General features: G+C 29.9%; 1 protein-coding gene across 1 annotated transcript in view; it reads left to right on the forward strand.

Moving 5' to 3' along the window:
- LOC129907425 (uncharacterized) overlaps positions 1-21184 on the forward strand; it is a 53587-nt gene extending 32403 nt beyond the window's left edge. Inside the window, exons 2-3 of the mRNA XM_055983636.1 lie at positions 20441-20665; positions 20729-21184. Of these exons, the coding sequence (XP_055839611.1) occupies positions 20441-20665; positions 20729-21045 (542 nt within the window). The 3' untranslated portion in view covers positions 21046-21184. The remainder of the gene's footprint in view (positions 1-20440; positions 20666-20728) is intronic.
- The last annotated feature ends 1069 nt before the right edge of the window (positions 21185-22253 follow it).

Here is a 22253-nt window from a genome sequence, read left to right on the forward strand (position 1 = left end):
AAGTAAAATTGGCAACACTTGCAATATAAAATAGGTGCCCTTTGGTATTATCGACCAATTCTGTAAGTTTGAGCAATTTCGGTTAAGACCCCGAAGAGTTACGGTAAATTTTGTGATTTTTCATCAAATTGTTATCGTTCATGTGAAAAGTCAGTTGTATTTTTGACACTGAAATAATAAAAATTTTTAACTTTTCCTTTTTTTATAATAGAAAGTGAATATTAAAAAGTATTTTCTTCGAATGAAGGAGTCATAAAGATAAATTAATAAAAAAAAAATAAAACCGAGCATCAAATATGATATGACTGGGACAAGACAGCCCATGGGCGAAATTGGAAGCTTTGGTAGCTTAAACAAGTTAAAAAAAGAAGTTCTACGTTAAATCTTCCAAAAAGCTAAGCAACAGGCGCCAAACAATACTGTAATGGATGATTCTGATGAAGAGGACTTTGCAGATTGTATTTGTACATTCTATCTGCAACTGTTTTCTTCATCCAGTCCAAAGTATTGTTGGATTAAGTGCAAAATGTGTACCAAATGGTACACGGTTAAAAATTCTGGAGTATTTTTTAATACTTTTTGGGTTACATATAGGTCTACACCAGAAATGTATTAAAATTTAATACAAGACAAATATTAAAATTTTGTAGTTAATAAAAAATGTATTAAAATGTAATATAGTTGTATTAAAAAATAATACAGTTTATATTAGAATTTAATACCAAATGTATTAAATTTCAATTTATTGTATATTAAAATTTAATCTTTTCATATTAATTTCTAATAAGAATTTTATTAAAAGATAATACAAAAATATTTCAATTCAATACCAAATGTATTTAAAGTTAATAATAAGTATTCTTTTCCTAAATTCATTATGAAAATAAATATTAATCATAAATAATATAATAATGGTGATATTATTGTCTCTATTTTGCATGTTTCACAAACTGTGGCATGTAAAATCTTATGGCCGATCAAAATTCATCTGCAATGTATCTGTTTTGCTTCGAAAAAACACAAAGCGCCTTCAAATAAGTACAAATTTACAAATATTAATTATATTTTTTTTTTAGAAAAGGTACCTCAAACAATGGATTTTTTTCATTTTTAAAATGGCTGCTGCTGACCACAGTACACATAAAAAGGTAATATATTCCAAATCTTATTTCTTTTATTTACCGACGAAAAACGCACAAAAACCGAAAAACCACGCACACCATTAATTTGTTAACAATTATTCACCATTTTCCGCGAAGAAACACAAAGAAATTGATTATTTTTTAATTTATAATTTTTTCAAATGACATTTTATAAATTAACACAAAAATAAATTTTCTGTTTACCGCGATTAAAATATAAAAATTAAAGGCCGACCTGACAGATTGGTGGCCATTTTTGACAAACAAATTTAGACAACGTTCGGAATATATTACCTTATTATGTGTACTGTGGCTGCTAACGTTTGATTAAAATTTAATATTCTCTTATTACAAATTAATACTTTTTATATTACTTTTTAATAAATTTATATTATATTTTAATACAATTAAATTAAAATGTAGTATAATTATATTAAAATGTAATACAATATACTCAAATATAATACAAAAATATTAAAATCTAATACAGCGGTATTAAAATTCAATACAAGATTAGAATTTAACCCACGGAGATTATTTTCTAATAATTTTTGTATTACAAGTAGTAAAATTAATACTTAAATATTGAAATTTAATACAAAAAAGATTAAAAATAATTTTAATATTTTGGAAGTATTAAAATGTAATATGTTTTGTATTGAAAATTGCTTTAATACAAGAGCTGTATTAAAAAATACTCCAGAATTTTTAACCGTGTACCAAAAAGCTTGTGCTGAAGTGAGAACTAATAAAAATATAGCATAATTGTGTTATTATTTCAAATAGGCTGCATTTAAAACAATAGAAACGGTCTTTCTGACAACAAAATTTGATAGGGCGGTCTTACCCCCATGTGGGGGCAAGACGGTTTTTTGATGTTTTTTTCAAAACGTATTATCTTTTGTTCAGTATTTTTTTTTATAATAATGCAAAAAACATTAAACTTAATGAATAAAAACTTTATTCTATTTAAAAGATGTTTTTTATTGGTTTTTAAGACAGTCAAACACTTAGTGGGCGGTCTTGCCCCCACCTCCCCTACAGGGTAAAGAATGGATAAGCCTGAAAACTGAAACGGCTAATAGCTACACTTATGACTGTTCAAAAGCCAAATAGAAAACATTTCTTAAGCAACCAGGTTTGAAAATATTAGATTTTTTTTCGTTCAGTGTATTTAAAATTTCATCATCTTGTGTTTTCGTTCACCAAAGCCACGAATGAATGAATTTTGCACCAAAAAACGAATTTCAAATTAAAAAAAAAGGTGCAGCAATTATGAAAACTTTTAACTTCTTGTGTAGTGAGTCAATTATTGTAGAAAATTATTAAAAAAAAAATGAATTTAATTATAATGTCTACTGTTACCATATTAACTTCGATGACGTAACGGTACACTCAGTGAAAAATGTTAGTTTTATATGGGTTAACAACGCATATTTGCTTTATATAAATGTTTGTTTAGTTAAAATATGATTGATTATGTGTATAACTATATCTAGATTGTGATTGTATCAAATAATTATTTTTTCATTCTGAATAAATTCTCCAATTTGTATAAACATAAAATAAAAAATCTCTATCTTATTTGATTATCAAAACCTTGTTCTGCTACAAAAAAAATAGTTATTTTGTTACTATTTGCATATTCACTTTATAGAAATGAATAAAATTTTGCGAATACGTAACTATTTTTGAACAGAAAATAGTTACAAAAAAGTTAAAAATGACTATTATAATAGTCACATCTCACAACAAAAAGAGATTCTTTTATTTAAAAAGAACTTAATCTGTTCCTCGTTTGACATTTATTAACAAAAGTCTATATTTTCGAGGAAAACCAGTGTCAAACATTACAATTTTTTTCAGGAATAAAAGTAAGATATTTAATCTTCTTAAAACTTCGAATTGATAACTTATTTGTAGTAAAATGAGGAAGGAAATAAAAAATATTGTATTTAATTAATTGTTCGTAATTATTAACCAATGTCCGTAATCAGCATATTTCGTTTGAACCATCAATAACTATTTTAATAGTTAAAATTGACTATTAAATAGTTAATTTGGAAAATACTTGAATTTACTATTAAAATAGTCACAAATAACTATTTTTAACTATTTAAGTTTTAAAATAGTTATCCCGATTTTAATTTTTAACTATGAATATGAACATAGTTACAAAATAGTTGTACTATTTTTTTCTCTGAGTGTGGTTTCCCAAACATTTTGACAATGATGACAAATGTTTTGGATATGGATATGGTCCTCGAAATTTCGATTCCAGTTAACGTGATGTTCCTTTTTTAGTTCATATTCCACCAACACAAAATCGCCTGTTTCATATGTGGATGGCTTTGTATGCTTCTGGCCAAACCTCCGCTTCCACTTTTCTTTTGGTTCTCATTCTCAGTTCTCGTTTTTTGAAGTCGGTTTTGTATCATCATCATTTGGTGAGTTTTGGAGTTTTGTTGTGAATTAATGCACCATTAAAGGCCTAGAAGTTTCAGCGGCCCATAGACACCACACTTGTGTGCACACCGGAGCGACAAAATCAAAACTTTTTGATTTTTTTTGTGTCGGTGTCATGGTCGGTGTGCCGTCTGGTGTGCACACAAGTGTCTTGTCTATGGGCCGCTTTAGCTTTTCAATATGATTACGGTAGCCCAAAATAAGATGTGTGTTAATTTAAGCGACCCATAGACACCACACTTGTGTCGGTGTGCGGAAATGTTTGCTGTGTGTGGGCTGGATTGGACACCGATTTTCGGTGTCAGACACGGAGCGAGTAAAATCAAAAGAATTTGATTTTTTTGTGTCGGTTTCTCAATCGGTGTGATATCTATGGGGATGCGTGCACACAGTTACTATGTTGTTGCATCTAAATTGTTGTAGAGTGCGGAGCGTCGGAAGTTTTTTCAATAAAATGTCAATATTCGTGATTGCGAATTCTACTCATTTTCCCTCTTTGAGAACTTTTGTTTGCACAATTTGGAGTGGCGTGGCCACACCATTTTCAATGCACCAATGTGCACACATGTGTGGTGTCTATGGGCCACTTTAGAGTTCGAATATCGGGTTGAGTTTTGTTGACCTCACTGCTTTAACCACCAGATAATTGGTGAACGCGTCGCCACTAGGGTTATAAAAGCAAGGACAACATTTAAATTAGTATCCGCATGTATATGTATACTTTACTTTTGGTTCTATCATTTTTATAGAAATTTATTTTTTTATAGAAATTTAAGACGTATGATTGTTACTTGCGATATAGGTACTATACAGGGTGTTCCACAGTCACCGCCCCAAACGAAAACCATGGATTCCTGAGGTCATTTTAAGTCGAAAAACTTAAGAGGTAATTTTCTCGTTTTCGTCCCGTTTTCGAGTTACCACGGTTTTTATGATTCTTGTTCTCTTTTCCCTTATCTGGCTTTATCTTTGCCAAACTACGTTTGATTTGAAAAATTTTTTTTACAACCAATCAAGAATTTATTACAGTTTTAGTTTGTCTCAAAACTTTTTTCTCTGCGGACAACCGTTTTTCCACAATTTTGCATCAAACACAATTTTCTTCGTTTTTTAAGTTGTTTTTTACACTTTCATATCATTTAAGTCAAAAAACACGTTAATGAGTATTAATTTTTTGTGAAATTAATTAAAAAAAATAAACAAACTGAGTGAATTAAAAAAAAATTATTTTTAAATACAAAATTTATTTAAATGAATTAAAACTTTTTCTGAGCTTTATTTATTTGTTCTTTTCTTAACCACAATAGCTCAGAAAAAGTTTTAATTCATTTAAATTAATTTTTTATTTAAAAATTATTTTTTTTTTTAATTCACTCAGTTTGTTTATTTTTTTTTAATTACTTTCAGTAGACTTTTTTATGAAATAAAACTTATTTTTTTTATAAAAATAAACTGGGCTTTAATAAAAAGCACAAAAAATTAATACTCATTAACGTGTTTTTTTGACTTAAATGATATGAAAGTGTAAAAAACAACTTAAAAAACGAAGAAAATTGTGTTTGATGCAAAATTGTGGAGAAACGGTTGTCCGCAGAAAAAAAAGTTTTGAGACAAACTAAAACTGTAATAAATTCTTGATTGGTTGTAAAAAAAATTTTTCAAATCAAACGTAGTTTGGCAAAGATAAAGCTAGATAAGGGAAAAGAGAACAAAAATCATAAAAACCGTGGTAACTCGAAAACGGGACGAAAACGAGAAAATTACCTCTTAAGTTTTTCGACTTAAAATGACCTCAGGAATCCATGGTTTTCGTTTGGGGCGGTGACTGTGGGACACCCTGTATATCAAGTTATGCATTCGTACAAAAAAAAAAGTTGAGATAACATTTTTCCATGACATTACAATGGTAGACAATGCCAAAAAAGTGGGTCCCGGAAGTCCGTCTGTCTGTCTGTCTGCCAGTCTGTCAATAATTTTTTTTTTTTGAAAAATCAAATTTTCGAAAACGGGACATTGAATTTTTTTGAAATTTTGTTTTTAGATGTTGATTAGTGATTTCTACAAAATGGCATACCAATTTCATTTTAAATCTTTTTTTTCCAATAAATTACTTATACAAAATTAGTTTTTTAAAAAACGGCTCTAACGATTTTGAAAATTTTTTTTCTAAAAATGCATGTTAATAAATCAATCAAAACTGCATACTTGTTTTGGAGGGCAATTTAATTTCAGATTTTATTTTATTTTTTTTTTAAACGAATTTTATTTATTTTTCCAAATTTCTATATAAAAAGTCCTAAAAATGTAAGCACTTTAACCCTAAGAGCAAGTTCGTGCGACCCAGTCGTGCATTTTATTTTTAAGTGCGAATGGTAGTTTTTTTGTTGTTTTTTTTTTTAAGAGTGTGACCTTGTAAGGAAAAGATAATTGTATCATATTAATCAAGGTTGCAAAGCATTTAATGAATAAATAGTGTAGCCATAGCAAATGATACAGGTCCGTTTAATGAAGAAAAACTAGAACAAAACAGATCAGAACAGCACAAATTCATGAAAACTGTCAGAACAAAAAAGATCAGAAAAATACACCTCTCTGTTTTACAGGGTTGACTGTTGCCTCTCAGTTTTAAAACTTAAAATTAAAATAAATTTTGTTGTTATGTTGGAATATTTGTTCACATTTTCCTTTATGTTAAGAAGATTCTGAAGAAATTTCCTTTATTTTGAATTAATTTTATTATATTTTTGTCATAATAAAACTAATCATCTGCTGCTTGACACTTCTCACTCAATTGCTCTACTCAAAAGTAGGAGCAGAAAAACTTGAACTAAGCTGGGCCGGACAACTTCATGGAACACAAAATAACAGTTTGTAGAACAGTTTAAGGCAAGGTTTTCCGTCATGAAACACACAAACCTGTACTCTTTGAATCATTTCTGTTCTTTTCTGTGCGGATCAGATTCATAAACAGACATTATTATTTAAAAATAATAAATAAGTTTATCAGTTTTATTTTATCAACTGAATAGTTGTGTTCATTATTTATTGTTTGTAAATTCAGGTTATCGTGTTGTTATTTTATTTTTATTATGGTTCTTAGAGCTGATTTTTCAATCTTCTAATATACAGTCAGTTAACTGTTCGACGAATAAAGTTATTAGGCTCATAAACAATTAGATAAAAACATTGAATTTTTCAATCAAGAATAATTTATTCTACAGAATAACAAACAAAAATTGTCAAATTGAAAAACATTTAAAATTAAACGTCATTTTTATTCATGATTGTTTTTGTTTCCTTGTATTTCACTGTATTTTTTTCAAAATTCTTTCAAAACAGCTTTGACAACTGACACAATATTTTTTTGAGATTATTCCTTACAATAATTTTTATTCGTCTCTGAAAGAAGCAGATAGTTTTATTCTTAGGAATAAGCTATATCTGCCTGTTGAAAAATTGACTTTTTCTCTATCCTTAGCAATAAGTACTAACTGACTGTTTAACTGACTATTAAAAAATTGGCCCTTAATGAAATTTATTTTTATACATACATATATTATTCTTAAAGTATTGTATGGATAGTAATATTCAACACTTTTATTAATTATGCATCCTAAAAAAGTCTATCGCTGAAAACATTGAGCCGCCTATTTATCGCAAGCTCCTTGACATTTCACTCAGCCCCTAGAATTTTGATTCCCGATTTATCAAAATTTGGCCCTTAAAATTTAGAGTTTGGTGATTTTAGGATCCTAGGCTCGTATGAAAGTCAAAATGTATCAACAAAATGAAATACTTATTCTCAAAGTCTGATAAACTTAACTTATCTGAAAATCAAAAAGAAAAATATCAAAAAATTGATTTCTTTATTTGTGGATCATTTTTGAAAGGCTATTTTGGCTTCAGGATCAGCAATCGACTTTCTGAAACCTTAATTCGATTTTCGATGAACGTGTTTTAAGGCCCAACTATGATCGCATAAGCAAACGTGGCAATACATACACGCTCTATTGAATAGCCATAATAGAGTCTAGCTCTGTTTCTTTAATTTTTTCTTAGTTTCGTTGACTTAAGCAAACATAAGCAAGAGCGATCTCAGTCGCTCGGCGCATAAGTGAATCTGACATGAATGTTCAAATACACACAGAAACAAACAAAGACAGAGTGCATGTGAATTATTTCAAGATAAATGAGCGTGTATGTGTAGATTGAGAACAAAATATTATTCTGTGGTTTGTCATCTGAGATGTTGATTGGTGGTTTATGGCTCTGTTCACTTAAGTCAATTATGGCTATGTGCGATAATTTTGCAAACATAAGTAAATTTTCGTTAGATTGTTGACATTCGCTAATGTTTGCTTATGCGTGTTATGGTTGGGCCTTTATAGTTTAAGACCCAACTATAATAGGCATATGCGCGCATGGGCTCATGTCAAAATCGAACGAACTTCTTCGTCCTGTTTCTGAAAACATGAGGAGTAGCCATAATTAACATACGCGCGCATAGCCTTCTGTCAGAATTTACATTTTTGTTTTGCATAATTTTTGTAAAAAAAGCGTTGAATTACACAAAGATATTTTTAATACTGTTTTTATTCAATTCACAATTTGTTTATCACATTTTTACTAAGTGAAAATTAATATAATTTTTTCCTTCTCCCTGCACCCATGTTGGTTACATTTTATTCTGAGAAATTTACTCATGCCGTGCGCACGGTATATGCTTAACGAAAGTTAACCAAGCGCGCATATGCGCATTATGGCTATCCCATAAAGGCCCAACTATAATAGGCATATGCGCTAATGTCAAAATCGAGCGAACTGCTTCGTCCTGTTTCTGTAAACCCCATTATTGGAATAAGATACATAAAGACTCTCATTGGTAAGCTTATTAATAATATCTAAAATTTAATAAAAGATTTCTATTTCAATTTATTGAATCAGCATCACGTTGTTAAGCACACAAAACATCCCTCATCAGTTTCACTTCATCACTCGTTTAATCTGACTAGTGACCATGAAAAAACCGTAAATGCCATTTTAAATAGATTAAGGCACATACGATATAAACATAAGCAGATGTCCCACTTGTGACTTAATAGCCAACGCACCGTTTGTCCATTTGGTTTAAAGGCACATGAATACACATAGAAGCCTTGTTGTCCTATCCATCTGGATCCTTTTATTTCAAGTATTACGGAACTACCTTACTGACAGATGGCATGTCAATAAGAAAGAACAATATAGAAGCAAAATATATCCTATGTACGTTTTGTTTATCGGCGAGTGGATGTGTGCGAGAATAGTTCGGAAGTTCTGTAGACAATGAAAAACGATGGCCTAGTTTAAATTTGTTTGCAACACTCCATGCCTTTATGTACACAGGTATATAAAACCACTTTTTGCAAATACTTTTTGCAAGCAAGTCAAAAACCAAATACATAGGTACATAAGTGCATGTACATTTTCGGTATATACATATCTTACCTATCTAATTGAAAAAAATTCCAACAAAATTTTGTTTTCTTTTTAAAGAATAATGGGATATATTTAGTAGATATATAACTACATGTTTCTAATGAATATTTGCCGTAGTATTCATTTCTTTATGCGTTTTATTCAAAACAAAAGGTTTTGTTAAGCAACTCGAAGGTTTTGTTATGAATTTACATGCACTGTAGATAAATATGTATATGTATATAAGGCGTACCAGTCACCTTGGGAGATCAATAGCAAAATTTGGCCTGCTCCTCTTTTCCTTTCATCTTATAAGGTTTTCGTTTGGTAAATTTATATTTTGAGCAATAAATGGTTTTTTTTTTTCGTTGCGAAACGAATACGTTTTCAGATGGATTTTTATTTGCTATAGTATTGGTGTGTATTTCCCAGCAAACGTAAAACTACAGAAAAAACCGGTGAAATATGTACGTAAAAGAAGTACTTCTTTTCCACTGAAAAAAGATAGGAGCTAGGGAAAAAACTCAGTTATATACTTTCTGTATATAACAATACGTGAAGCATCCATCTCTTTCTTGCATGCAAGATGAAATAAATTTCCCCTCCATTAAAAGTACAGACAAATGTACTTCAAAAGTACATCAGCGAAGCACATCTGGAAGTGGTTCTGATGTACATTTCCAGTACTTTTTTACCTACAGAAAAACCACTGAAACTCCATGGCTCCTCAAATCTAGAAGTACGTAATTAAGTGGTGAAATTTGTACGTAAGAGAAGTAGTTTGTTACTAGTAAATCTAAATCTTTTGAAACTACACATGAAATTACAAATAAACTCTGAAGTTGAAGCTTTGGTTAGAGATTTAGATTTATTCAGATGAATTATATGTATATTATCAAAACATATGCACGTCTTGTGTGACACTTTACTTCAGACCACTATGAGGAATGTCGGCGTTGAATTTCTCTAAAATCTTACATCTACGTCAGGAGTTTTGGAAATTATTTATCACTTAACGAAGGAGATTCGCTGCAGTCTCTTCATCCTTGGAGGAACCTTTTGAACGGTAAACTCAGTCAGTGGCGTATTGAGGGGGGGGGGGGCTCAGGGGGCTCAAGCCCCCCCCCCCCCCCCGCCTTCAAGATCATGTTTTTATTTAGCTGATTTCATCAAAATGTACATGATTAAATGGAACTTGTTAGTAAATCTTAGAGATTTAGATGCATCACAGATGCTCCAGCCCCCTCCAAATTCTGAAACGGCTGTTTGGGTTTGTTTGAGTAAGAGCCTTAGCTGACGATGAGGGTTGTAATATTTTTTTTCAGATTTTAGTCCAATTCCGAATTCTTTAGATAATTTTCTTAGTATTTTGACGTCCAATTACTTTACCGTTAAATTTTTGCTATACTGCTTAGTGCTTATGCATTCTCAAAACGTCGTATTTGATCATATATTTACTTTTTTTTTAATAATATTTTTCTCAAAGATATTGGAAATAGAAATTTTTGATATCTCAAAATCTAAGTGGTCAACAGGTTTCTTTAAGAAAATTGCAGTTTGCGCTCCCGATTTGGATTAAAGAGCAACATATTACGAAAAAACATATATATTTCGAATTAAACATCAAAAAGAATTTCATTCAAAATTAGTTTTTAAGACTTTCACGTTCTGCATTACACTTTTTGCGTATTCACTTGCCGAAAGTGAAATAGGTGTTCTGAAATTTGTTCACTCATTTAGATTTTCTAATCGAATTCAATTCACTTTTTCTGTTCGTGAATTTGGGGGCCTTTTCCAATGAATCTGCAATTGCAGTAATTTCACTAGAAACAAAATAAAAATGGAAGATCCTTCAGTTTTGACGATTAGAAACAATTTCGAAGTTTTCAAAACCGATCGAAATGAAGAATATTGATATTTCATTTCACGTGAAATTGAAAAGTGATTTGAATTCACTTTCGTTCGAATTGCGGAACATGGCCGCATATAAACTCTTGACGTGATAGGAATAAATCTGTAAACAGTTTTGGATTCAGCACATGACAAAGTTCGAACGAAATAAAGTCTTTTTTTTTAAGGATGACTCAACTCCTTGCTGTTTAAACTGTTTGGGACACAAGAACTTTGAAAAAACACTAGGTACCTACTCTGAATTTGAAAGGAGAAGACAGTAGTGCGAATCTGTTTAGAGCAGTATAATGCTACTTTACCACTTTCAGTACCGCAGCACAGCGTTTAACTCTCGATGAAAGGTTAATAAAAAGAAATGAAATTTTTTTCGCACATTTACCCTCTAAAAAATGTTTGAAACATTTTCCAGCCCCCTCCAACATTTTTTCTGGATACGCCACTGAACTCAGTCAATAAGTTTGGAATTCATCTCCTCTAGAAAACAGAAAAATCAACAACTATATAATTTATCAATTTTAAAATCAGCATACCTTTATTTTCCAAATCAATTGGTGGTGGTTTTTGTATCATTTTTGTATGATCTCTTTTTACTTGCGATATAGGTACTATAGGGCAAGTTTAGGATTCGTAAAAAAAATCGAACTCGAGATAACAATTTTACATGACATTACGATGATGGAGAATGCCAAAAAAGTGGGTCCGGCAATTCTGTCTGTCTGTCTGTCTGTCTGTCTGTCTGTCTGTCTGTCTGTCCGTCTGTCTCTATCTGGAGCTGCAGCCTAAACGAGTGAAGTGATTTTCTTCAAACTTGGTAGTTAGCAGTTTTTGGTGATTCCCTAGAGGGGAAATCGAAATTTTTTTTTTATGACCAAAACTAACGGTACCTGCCATATAACGGAAATAGAAAAGTTAATTTTTTTCAAAAACGGCTCTAACGGTTTTGATTAAAATTTTTGTGTGTAATACTACACATAAGGGCCAACTTTTTAAATAAAAAAAATATTTTTTGTACCGTTATTAACGGTACCTGTCATAGAACGTTTTTTTTCGTTTCTGAATATCTCGTACAAAATTAACCCGATTTAAATGAACATTTTTATACAAAAGTATGTAAGTAAAGATAATATTAAAATTTTAGAAAATTTTCAAAAAACGCATTTTTGGTTTTTTAAAAAATATTTCAAAATTTTTTTTTGAAAAATCAATTTTTTGAAAACGGATCAATGAAAAATTTTGAAATTTAGTTTTTATGTGTAAATTAATTATTTCTTCAAAATGGCATACCAACTTTTTTTTTGAAAAATGTTAAAAAAAATTTATATATAAAAAATTATTTTTTTAAAAAACGGCTCCTACAATTTTCAAAATTTTTTTTCTAAAAATACTTTTTTATACGAGAAATAAAATGGCATATTTGTTTTTTTTTTTAAGATATTTTAAAACGGAGTTTTATTAATTATAAAAACAGATTTAATTTTTTTATACTACTTATGAAATTTCTTCAAAATATCGAATTTTAAATTTCTTGAATAAAAAGCTTTAACATTAAAGTTACTTTAAGCATAAAAGCAAGTACGTGCGACCCCAGTCGTGCAATTTATTTCTAAATGCACAAGGTTGAGGCTGTGCATTTTGATGGTGGAAATCAATTTTTGTGGCGTGTTTAATTATTTATTTTTATTCTCCAAATGGAGCACAGAAAAAAAATTATTTTGCTGTTGCTGTGGCTATGGTTTCACTGGTTTCACTAAAAAATATAAAATGCAGCAAAAATCAAAATAAACGCGAGCCGCCATTACAAAAGAGACAAAACTTTGTGCATTGCATACATCGCGGAGAAACAGAACTTCTAAATTGGTTTTTGTACCAAACGAAAACTCCATTAAAATAGTGTAGATAATTTCCTTTTAACAAAATTATTAATAAAAACTCTCATGTCATCGAACGGGGTTCAACACGGGGTTGCAATAATACTTTTTGGCGGGCGCACAGTGTGTCGTCCCCTTATGGTAGATCAATTTTTTTTTTGTTAAAAATTAATATTTTTGCTATTAAAATATAATTGAGAAGTGTCAACTCATATGAAAACATATTTATCTCAGAAAATAACCCAGGTTATGTATTCAAAATAAGCTCCGAAACATGAGTACCTCGGAAATCGAAAATATTTTGAGGAATTTATGGGAATCTTTGAGAGTGTATATTTCACGTTTGGTAATTGTTTGAAAAATTTTGTTAATGTTATTTTGTTTATTTGAGAATAACAAAAAAAAATTAAATTTATAAAATTATATATGAGTTATTGAAATTTCTTTGATAAATGGCAAAAAAAAAAAATTAATTTTTTAACATAGTAGTAGTATTTTTATTTTGCATAAATCAGTATAATAGGTGTTGTAACCGCACATTTTACATTACAGTGATTTGACAATTATGTCTTACATCTGAAATATTACTTAATAGTTTAAACAAAAAAATATTAGGGCAACGAAATACTTGAAGGAAAAGCAAAGAAAAACCTTCAATTTAAATTTAAAAAAAAAAGAAAAAATGACTAGAATTTGATTCAGTTGTGTTTAACAAACATTTTTAAATAGAATTGAATTCTTGGATAAAAAAGTATAATATAAATAAATATTATGTATAAATAAGTTAACAAATATATATATTTAACACAAAAGTGAATATACAAATGTATAAATAAATAAAAACAAATTAATGATTAAATAAATAAAAAGAAAATAAATAAATAAATTAATAAATTAATAAATAAATAAATAAATAAATAAATAAATAAATAAATAAATAAATAAATAAATAAATAAATAAATAAATAAATAAATAAATAAATAAGTAAATAAATAAATAAATAAATAAATAAATAAATAAATAAATAAATAAATGAGTAAATAAATAAATATGTAAATGAATAATAAATAAATAAATTAATGTAAATTGATAAATAAGTAAATATAAATAGATAAATAAATAAGTACATAAATTAATGAACAAATAAATAAGTATATAAATAAATACAAAAATAAATAAATTAACAAAAGGAGAGATCAATAAATAACAATTTATATGTACAGTGACAAAAAAAAAAACAACAAAAAATATAAATAGATAGGTAACTGAACAAATATTTATCACAGATTGATTTGGTTTATAATAGGGTTATCAGATGAAATACATCTAAACGCAAAGTTTGCTTCTAGCTTTTGAATTCGTTCAGAGATCAATTCAACATTCGTTTCTTGATGAAGCTCACAAGTGGAGTAACGGAATGGTAGATTAAGCATCATTTTTAATAGTTTATTTTGTGAAACTTGGAGTTTTTTAATGTGACATAGTGCAGCCCTTCCCCAAACGGGACTTCCATATAATTAAATTGACTGAAATATCACTTTCATTATGATGACTTTATTCTCAATTGATAGAGCAGATCTTCGATTTATAAAAGGGTAAAGCAATTTGATAGCTATATTTACTTTCCTTATAGTACAATTAATATGGTGGTTGAATGTAAGTTTGGTGTCAAGATGTATACCTAGATATTTCACAGAGTTTTCCCAAGCTATGTCTATTCCATTTATCTGAATAAATTGGTTGCTGGGGAGATAACAAGACTTTCTTGAGAAAAAGATAGCTTGAAATTTATCAGCATTTAACTTAATTTTCCATTTGTTATAATAATTGCTTAATATTTCAACAGCTTGAACTAAATTACTCTCAATGTTGAGAGCAAGTTCATCTGAAGAATATATGGCTACGTAGTCTGCAAAAATGGCAAGTTCACAGAGCGGAATGGTTGGGATGTCTGAAGTATAAAAATTATATAAAAGAGGGCCCAAAACAGAGCCTTGGGGGACACCAACATTGAACGTAAATAAAGACGAAATACCACTGTTGACATGAACACTAAAACATCGATCGGAAAGAAAACTTTGAACAATTTTACAAAGATATAATGGAACTTTAAATTTAATCATTTTCTAAATTATGCCTTTATGCCATACTGAGTCAAAAGCCTTCTCAATATCTAAAAGTATCATACCCGTCGATTTACCTTGAGTTCGTTTACTTTTGACATGCTGACAGATTCTTTTCACCTGATGAGACGTAGAGTGAAATCTCCAAAAACCAAATTGTTGATCGGGGAATATTTTTTCATCGGAAATATATTTTAGCATTTTTTCTTTAAGAATCTTCTGCATACTAAATTTTTAATGTAATTACTTGACCCGGCCACGCTCTACTGTGTATTATAGCGTATTTACCAACCTCGCCGATATAAGAATTTATCAAAATGCAAATAAAACGTTATTTCAAAATTTGAAAGCGATTGACAAAAAACTATTCTAGATTTGCTATGAAACGCAAATAAACATACGATTTTTTTGTATAGAGAAGATAAACAAAACAAGTTGACTTCAACTTAAGATTTCTCAAAGTAGAAAAAAGATATTGAAAAGATTTAAACGGGCTTTAAAAGAAAACATTTAGTTCTTTTAGAAACTGTCACAAATTTATTTAAAATAAATCACCACGTTCAAGAACATAACCTCAAAAACTGTTAAAAAACGAAATTTCAGATTTTCTAACGGGAATATTTCAAAAACGTGATATGATAGAATTTTTCTGACTTCGGATTCGAGTTCAGCACACCAAAAACCTTACGAAAAGTATATTTTTGTTTACATTGTTTACAAAAAATTAATTTTGCTCACAAGTGGCTTCTTCAATAAAGGTTAATTTCATAAATTATACTAAAAAAAAAAGTAATAGGTTGTTTAATTTGTTAATTTGTAATTTTTTTCTATTCCTGCCATAAAAACACAAAAAAAAGATATTAAAACTCCAAAAACTTAGCTGCAAGTATTTATGATAAACTTTTGTATGGGCTCGACACACTGTGGGGCGTTAGAAATAATGTTTGAATTTTGTGTCGAAATTCTTGGTGACATTTTGAAACCCTAAAGAATAAGAAGTATACACCTACAGTGTTTGGTTTTGGTTGTGCAGCATACAAATAAAAACTGTCAAAATTAGAGCCAGAACTCTCATTCTACTCTGTGTATGTGGTATGTGCATATACAGTAGAGTGGAGCGTTTTTGGACTTTTCTTTCAGATCACTGCGTGCAACTCATGGTTTATGCCTTGTGCTCTTCTGAACATATTCTGATACTTTTTTTTTATTCGACAATGGAAAAATAAAAATCGGGAAGCCTCTGAAGAGTGTTCGTATTTCACGAAAATCGATATTTTATGAGGCGTTAGAACCCATCTGAATCGACTCAATCTTTTTCATTTCACTACCAACTGCTCATAACTTATGCTGAGTGATCTCTAGAACCAGATCTGATCCCCTATTTTGAGTCGTTAATGGAAAAAACGAAATCGGGAAGGCTCCGAAAAATGCACATTTTCGCAAAAATTCAGATTTTTTAAATTGTATAAAATCCCACCCAGAACAAATTTCTTTTACAACTTGTTTGTATTTGCTATATTTGTTAGAACCTCATTGAACCTTATAAGCTATGGAGCACTCAAACTGAGAACTTTTCTGTAATAATGACGTCGTATATGGGGGATTTAAGAAAATGCTACTTTGACATCCCCTGACCCACTTCAATAGAATTTTAAATTCTAAAACTACACTTAAAAACTTCGTTGATAATTTAATTGTTATAAAAAACACTAACCTTTGTAACTGCATTTAATTTATGTCGATATCTTGTTTCAATCCTTAGATATTTGACATTTAGGTGTTTCCATAATTCTTGCCCATGCTTAATTTTTTTTTAACTTTACCTGCAGACGGTTTTCTTAAATACCATACAATCTTTTGTTTTCCACAAACTTTTGATTTTAATAATGTTAAATTCATAAAAATAAATCGTTAAACGGTGTAATTATTACGCCATTTTGAATTCGAAACAAAAATTTAGCATGGGCAAGAATTTAGTATGGGCAAGAATTATGGAAACACCTAAATGTCAAATATCTAAGGATTGAAATAAGATATCGACATAAATTAAATGCAGTTACAAAGATAAGTGTTTTATATAAAAATTAAATTACTAACGAAGTTTTTAAGGGTAGTATTAGAATTTAAAATTCTATTGAAATGGGTCAGGGGATGTCAAAGTAGCATTTTCTTAAATCCCCCATAAACGACGTCATTATTACAGAAAAGTTCTCAGTTTGAGTGCTCCATAGCTTATAAGGTTCAATGAGGTTCTAACAAATATAGCAAATACAAACAAGTTGTAAAAGAAATTTGTTCTGGGTGGGATTTGATACAATTTAAAAAATTTGAATTTTTGCGAAAATGTGCATTTTTCGGAACCTTCCCGATTTCGTTTTTTCCATTAACGACTCAAAATAGGGGATCAGATCTGGTTCTAGAGATCACTCAGCATAAGTTATGAGCAGTTGGTAGTGAAATGAAAAAGATTAAGTCAATTCAGATGGGGTCTAACGCCTCATAAAATATCGATTTTCGTGAAATACGAGCACTCTTCAGAGGCTTCCCGATTTTTATTTTTCCATTGTCGAATAAAAAAAAAGTATCAGAATATGTCCAGAAGAGCACAAGGCATAAACCATGAGTTGCACGCAGTGATCTGAAAGAAAAGTCCAAAAACGCTCCACTCTAATATACAGGGTGTCCCAAAAGTCAACGTCGAAACGAAAACGGTAGATAGGGTAGTGACATCTTTTTTATTATTAATATTATTATTAATATTTTTTTTAAAGAATTTTTAAATTGTTGTTACCTGTTGAAGAAAAGACTTTATTGTTTTTATCTTTAAAAAATAAATTAAGTTTTGCTTGTATTTAATTAGATACGAGGATTTATATTGTTTGTAGGCAGAGATCAGAAATAAATCTCAACCTTTTGAAAGGTTCCTTAATAACTCTTATTTGTTGCCATTTTCAATAAAGGTCATAAAATAACCTTTATTTTTAAAAAAGAAAAATTTCGGATAAGGTCTGAGAGAAACCTTTATTTTGTACTTTCTTATGTTTCGGTCAACCAGTGAGATTTATCGCTGAGAGAAAAAAATAAATCTCATCTGCAAATGTATCAATAAGAACATCGGTCTACTGAAATATTCGAAATTTCATTGGTTGTGCTTGTCGTCCAGCGACAACGACAGTGGAAAAGGCATTTTCGATATTACATTTTATGTATTTTAAACGAAAAGAGATATAATCTTGGGTCTAAAGAACTTTTAGAGTCTATTATTATTTGAACTTAATACATAAACTTAAAAAACATCCTTTTCATATTTATTTTTGCAAATAAGGACATTCTTGACATATTCGACATTTTCCTTTGAATTGACCATTTTTGATTTATTTTCAGCGCAAACGGTTAAAGGTTGACCTTTTCTATTTATTTTTTGGTAAAAATCTCAACCATTGAGAGATATTTTAAGAAATAAAAAATAAATCTCAACCGATAACCTTTATTTTTGATTTTTAAAAATAAATCTCAAACCTTAACCGAAACTATTTAAACTAATGTGGTAACTCTCAGAGAGAAACCAATTGAAAATAAAGGTTGACTGTTATTCCTGATGTCTGTTTGTAGATATAAACAGCCCTATCGTGAGTTTCACGTGGAATGTTTTCGACCCGGAATATTTTTGTTTGGCCGGAATTTCAAAATCTATCATCAGTTTCACCCGAAGCGAGTTTAAATTTTCCGCTTAACTAGTTTCTTGTTCGGCACCAAAATTTAAGTGAGATAACACCTCGCAATTACCTGAAATAGTTGAAAACACAGGGAAATGTCCGAACGTGAACAACTTTTCGCCCGGAACTCACAATAGGGGAAAGGTGAAATTGAATTTTTCCTTGTTCACGTGAAACTCACGATAGGGCTGATAGTGTGTGACCGACATCTTTTTCAGAATTTTTACACATCAGATATATCTTGGTGTTTGTGAATTTTATATAAGACTTTTTTCTTATCCGTGTTTTGTATATCCGAAGTTTTTATATAAGAAAAACTCGGATATAAGAAATAAATTTCAGGGATTTTCAAACTTTCTTATATCCAATCCGTGCACTGTACATCATAACTGTCACGACTCAAACAAACATTTTCTAAATTGGCTGAACTCAAAAAAATTCATTATTTTTTTTTCTACAAAGATCACGTGAATTTTCAGGGTGGTTGTGTAAAGTTTGTTAAGATTGTACTTCCTCCTGCAAAAAATGAATATATAATACAATAAATATGCTTACTGTTTCTATTCTCGTTAAATTGAAAAATGAAGATTTTTGAGTTGTGTACTACTACAAGTGCGAAGTGCGATATATCGATAACCTATCTTCTTATATGGTCGAAAAAATCTTTTTCTCGATTTTTTAATGGGACACCTTTGCATTATGTTCTACCATATAAGCATAGTATATGGTATTTTTTTCCGATTTTAATATTAAAATTAAGGGGTCGCTACCATTCACTAAAGATTTAAGTAAAAAAAAATCAATTTCAACAAATTTTTTTTTGTCACAATACAAAGTACGCTTAAGACCCGATTTTTCAATCTTCTAATAAACAGTCACTTAACTGTCTGTCGAATAAAGATTTTAGGCACATAAGCAATCAGATAAAATCATTGAATTTTTCAATTAAGAAAGATCACTCAGTTAGCTATTCTACAGAATAACACACAAAAAATGTCAAATTCAAAAATATTCAAATTTAAACTTCATTTTTATTCCACTGTATTTTTATCAAAATTTCTTTCAAATAGTTAAAGATTTAATATAAAGTACTTAGTTCTGATTACAAATTTTAAAATTTTCTGAGAAAAAAAAACAAAATTTGGTGTATTTTTCAAAACTTTGAATTGTGGTAGCGACCCCTAGAACGTGTTTAAACTGGACCAAATTTTACCCAATTCATATTTAAGGCAGGAGTTCCTGAGGTTGCAGTTTGAGTTGATGCTGCTGATGTTGGAGTTTTTTCAATGGCAGTTCAAAAACTGTTGACTTTTTTGCTGTGTGTTTTTATTTTTTGTTATTGTTTTTAGTGTAAGCTACTTTGAGACTTGCTTAGGAGGTTATCGTTTACTATTGTTTGCTATTTTAAGTTGTTATGGTTGCTACTACTAGGTACTTTTTAATAGTTGATAAACATTTTTAAAATGAAAAAAAAAATTGGTTCTTTTGATAATTACACCGACACTATTTTCCGACAAGAAATAAAACGAACACAGTGACAAAAAAAAAAAAAAACAATGTTTAATTTGTTTCATACGCCATGAAAAAAATCAGTTTTCTTTTTAGTTTGTTTTGTTTAGTAGTTATTTAGTTAATACCCAAAAACACTATTATTTATTATTTATTATTATTATTATACATATGTATACATAGGTACCTTCTTTTATCTATTCCAAAACATGTAAGATGAACTCTGTTTCTCTTTTTATTCTTAAAGGTTACACCATGCCAACGGCAGATTCAATGGATTCTCTTGATGGTGTCCAAAACGATGATGATTATCAGTATTCAGATGATGAGAGTATGCCAAGTAGTCATACGAAGTCGACAGAGGCAAGTCTTACTTTTGGTATGGTTCCCTTTTTTGCTAGGAACAATGTAACAGTTGTTACAATAGCTGGGAAAAATGCCGTCTTAGAATGCCCCGTCAAAAATTTGTCAGGTAAAATAAAAATATATCAAATATTTGGTCTTAAAATAATCTTCCCTTTTTTTTTGCAAACAGACCACAATGTTGTTGTATGGTACAAAGGTTCGAACGCCCTTACAAATGGACCATTAGTACTGAACAAAGAATACACTCTAGATACAAACTTTTCACTCAAAGTTATTAATGTCACCGAAGCCGATCAGGATGAATACTTTTGTGAGATTATACCCCAAAAAATACGTTTTCATACAACATTGATTGTAAACGAACTTCCGATTGAGACTATCGTCCCAAAAAGCTCTACTTCATCTCAAGAGTCAGTTTATTTCAAAGTATCAACGACATTGACAACGTATTCCGTGATTGGAATTTTCTTGTTCCTAAGGATATGAAAAAAATTATTTGTTTTAAAAAAATCATATTGTATAGAACTACGAGTATAAGAATACAGATTGTTAACGTATTTTAATGTTTTCTTAATTTGTATTATTTTGTGTCTCGGATAAAAATAAAGTTATTTTAATTTATTAATTTGGTATAAATCATTTATGGAACGGTTTAAATTGGCGCAAATTTAAGGGTTCATGATAATATAATGGGACAATGTTGCAATTTATTGTTTCTTGAAGTGTAAAGCATGAATATGCAAGTTGGCGTTTGGCGTATTCTCCCCCGCTTATATGTTTAGTTGAAATTTTTTGAATAAATTAGTTTTGATTCCCATTGATTACAAGACAAAAAGTGAGCAGGTTAGAAATATTCAGGTTCAACTTTGAGCTTTTTACGTAAAGGGTTTGACGGTCTGTTATTAGAGAGAGATGGGAGACACGCGTGCATGCGTACGTACGTTTCATTATTTTTAGGGGCCCCAAAAACGACCTTGTTGATAAAGAGATAGTATAGTCAAATCAATATTGTTTCAACATTGATAAAAGTGAACCTTAAAAAAAAACTTCCAGCGACTGAGAATTGATCCCACCTTCTCTGGATTACTAGTTGAATGCTGACAAACTGAAGCTTAAGCCGAAGTAAGATTTGGGTAAATTCATTCTCGAGGTAAATACATTCTCGAGAAAACGATTCATTAATATTTTTGACTACTACATCTTGCAACATAAGCTATGTCGAGTATTTAGCTTCAAAGATTTGGGTGTCCAATTTTATTCAAATTTAGGATTTACTGAACACATCAATTTCATAGTAAATAAAGCGAGCTCAATTCTTGGTTTTATTAAACGTTGGGCAAAGGAATTTGATGATCCATTTGTTACTCTATCTTTGTACAACTGCAACGTTCGATCCCATCTTGAGAACGCTTCTCAAGTATGGAGTCCTTTTTATGAAGTTCATAAAAACCGAATCGAATCTATTCAACACAATTTTGTACGCTTCGCTCTAAAAGGTCTTCCTTGGACCGATCCTTTCAACTTGCCACCTTATGAACATCGCATTCAACTTCTTCAGATGCAAACTTTAGCACAGAGACGTGTAAATAATGATTTAATCTCTCTTCATCAGCTTATTCCCATTCCCAAATTGACGCCCCTGATCAATTAGCTTGTATTGGTATAAATTATCCGGGTGGATAACCGGGTGAGAC

This window comes from Episyrphus balteatus, chromosome 1 (genome assembly GCF_945859705.1).
Source record: "Episyrphus balteatus chromosome 1, idEpiBalt1.1, whole genome shotgun sequence".
Taxonomy (NCBI): Eukaryota; Metazoa; Arthropoda; class Insecta; order Diptera; family Syrphidae; genus Episyrphus; species Episyrphus balteatus.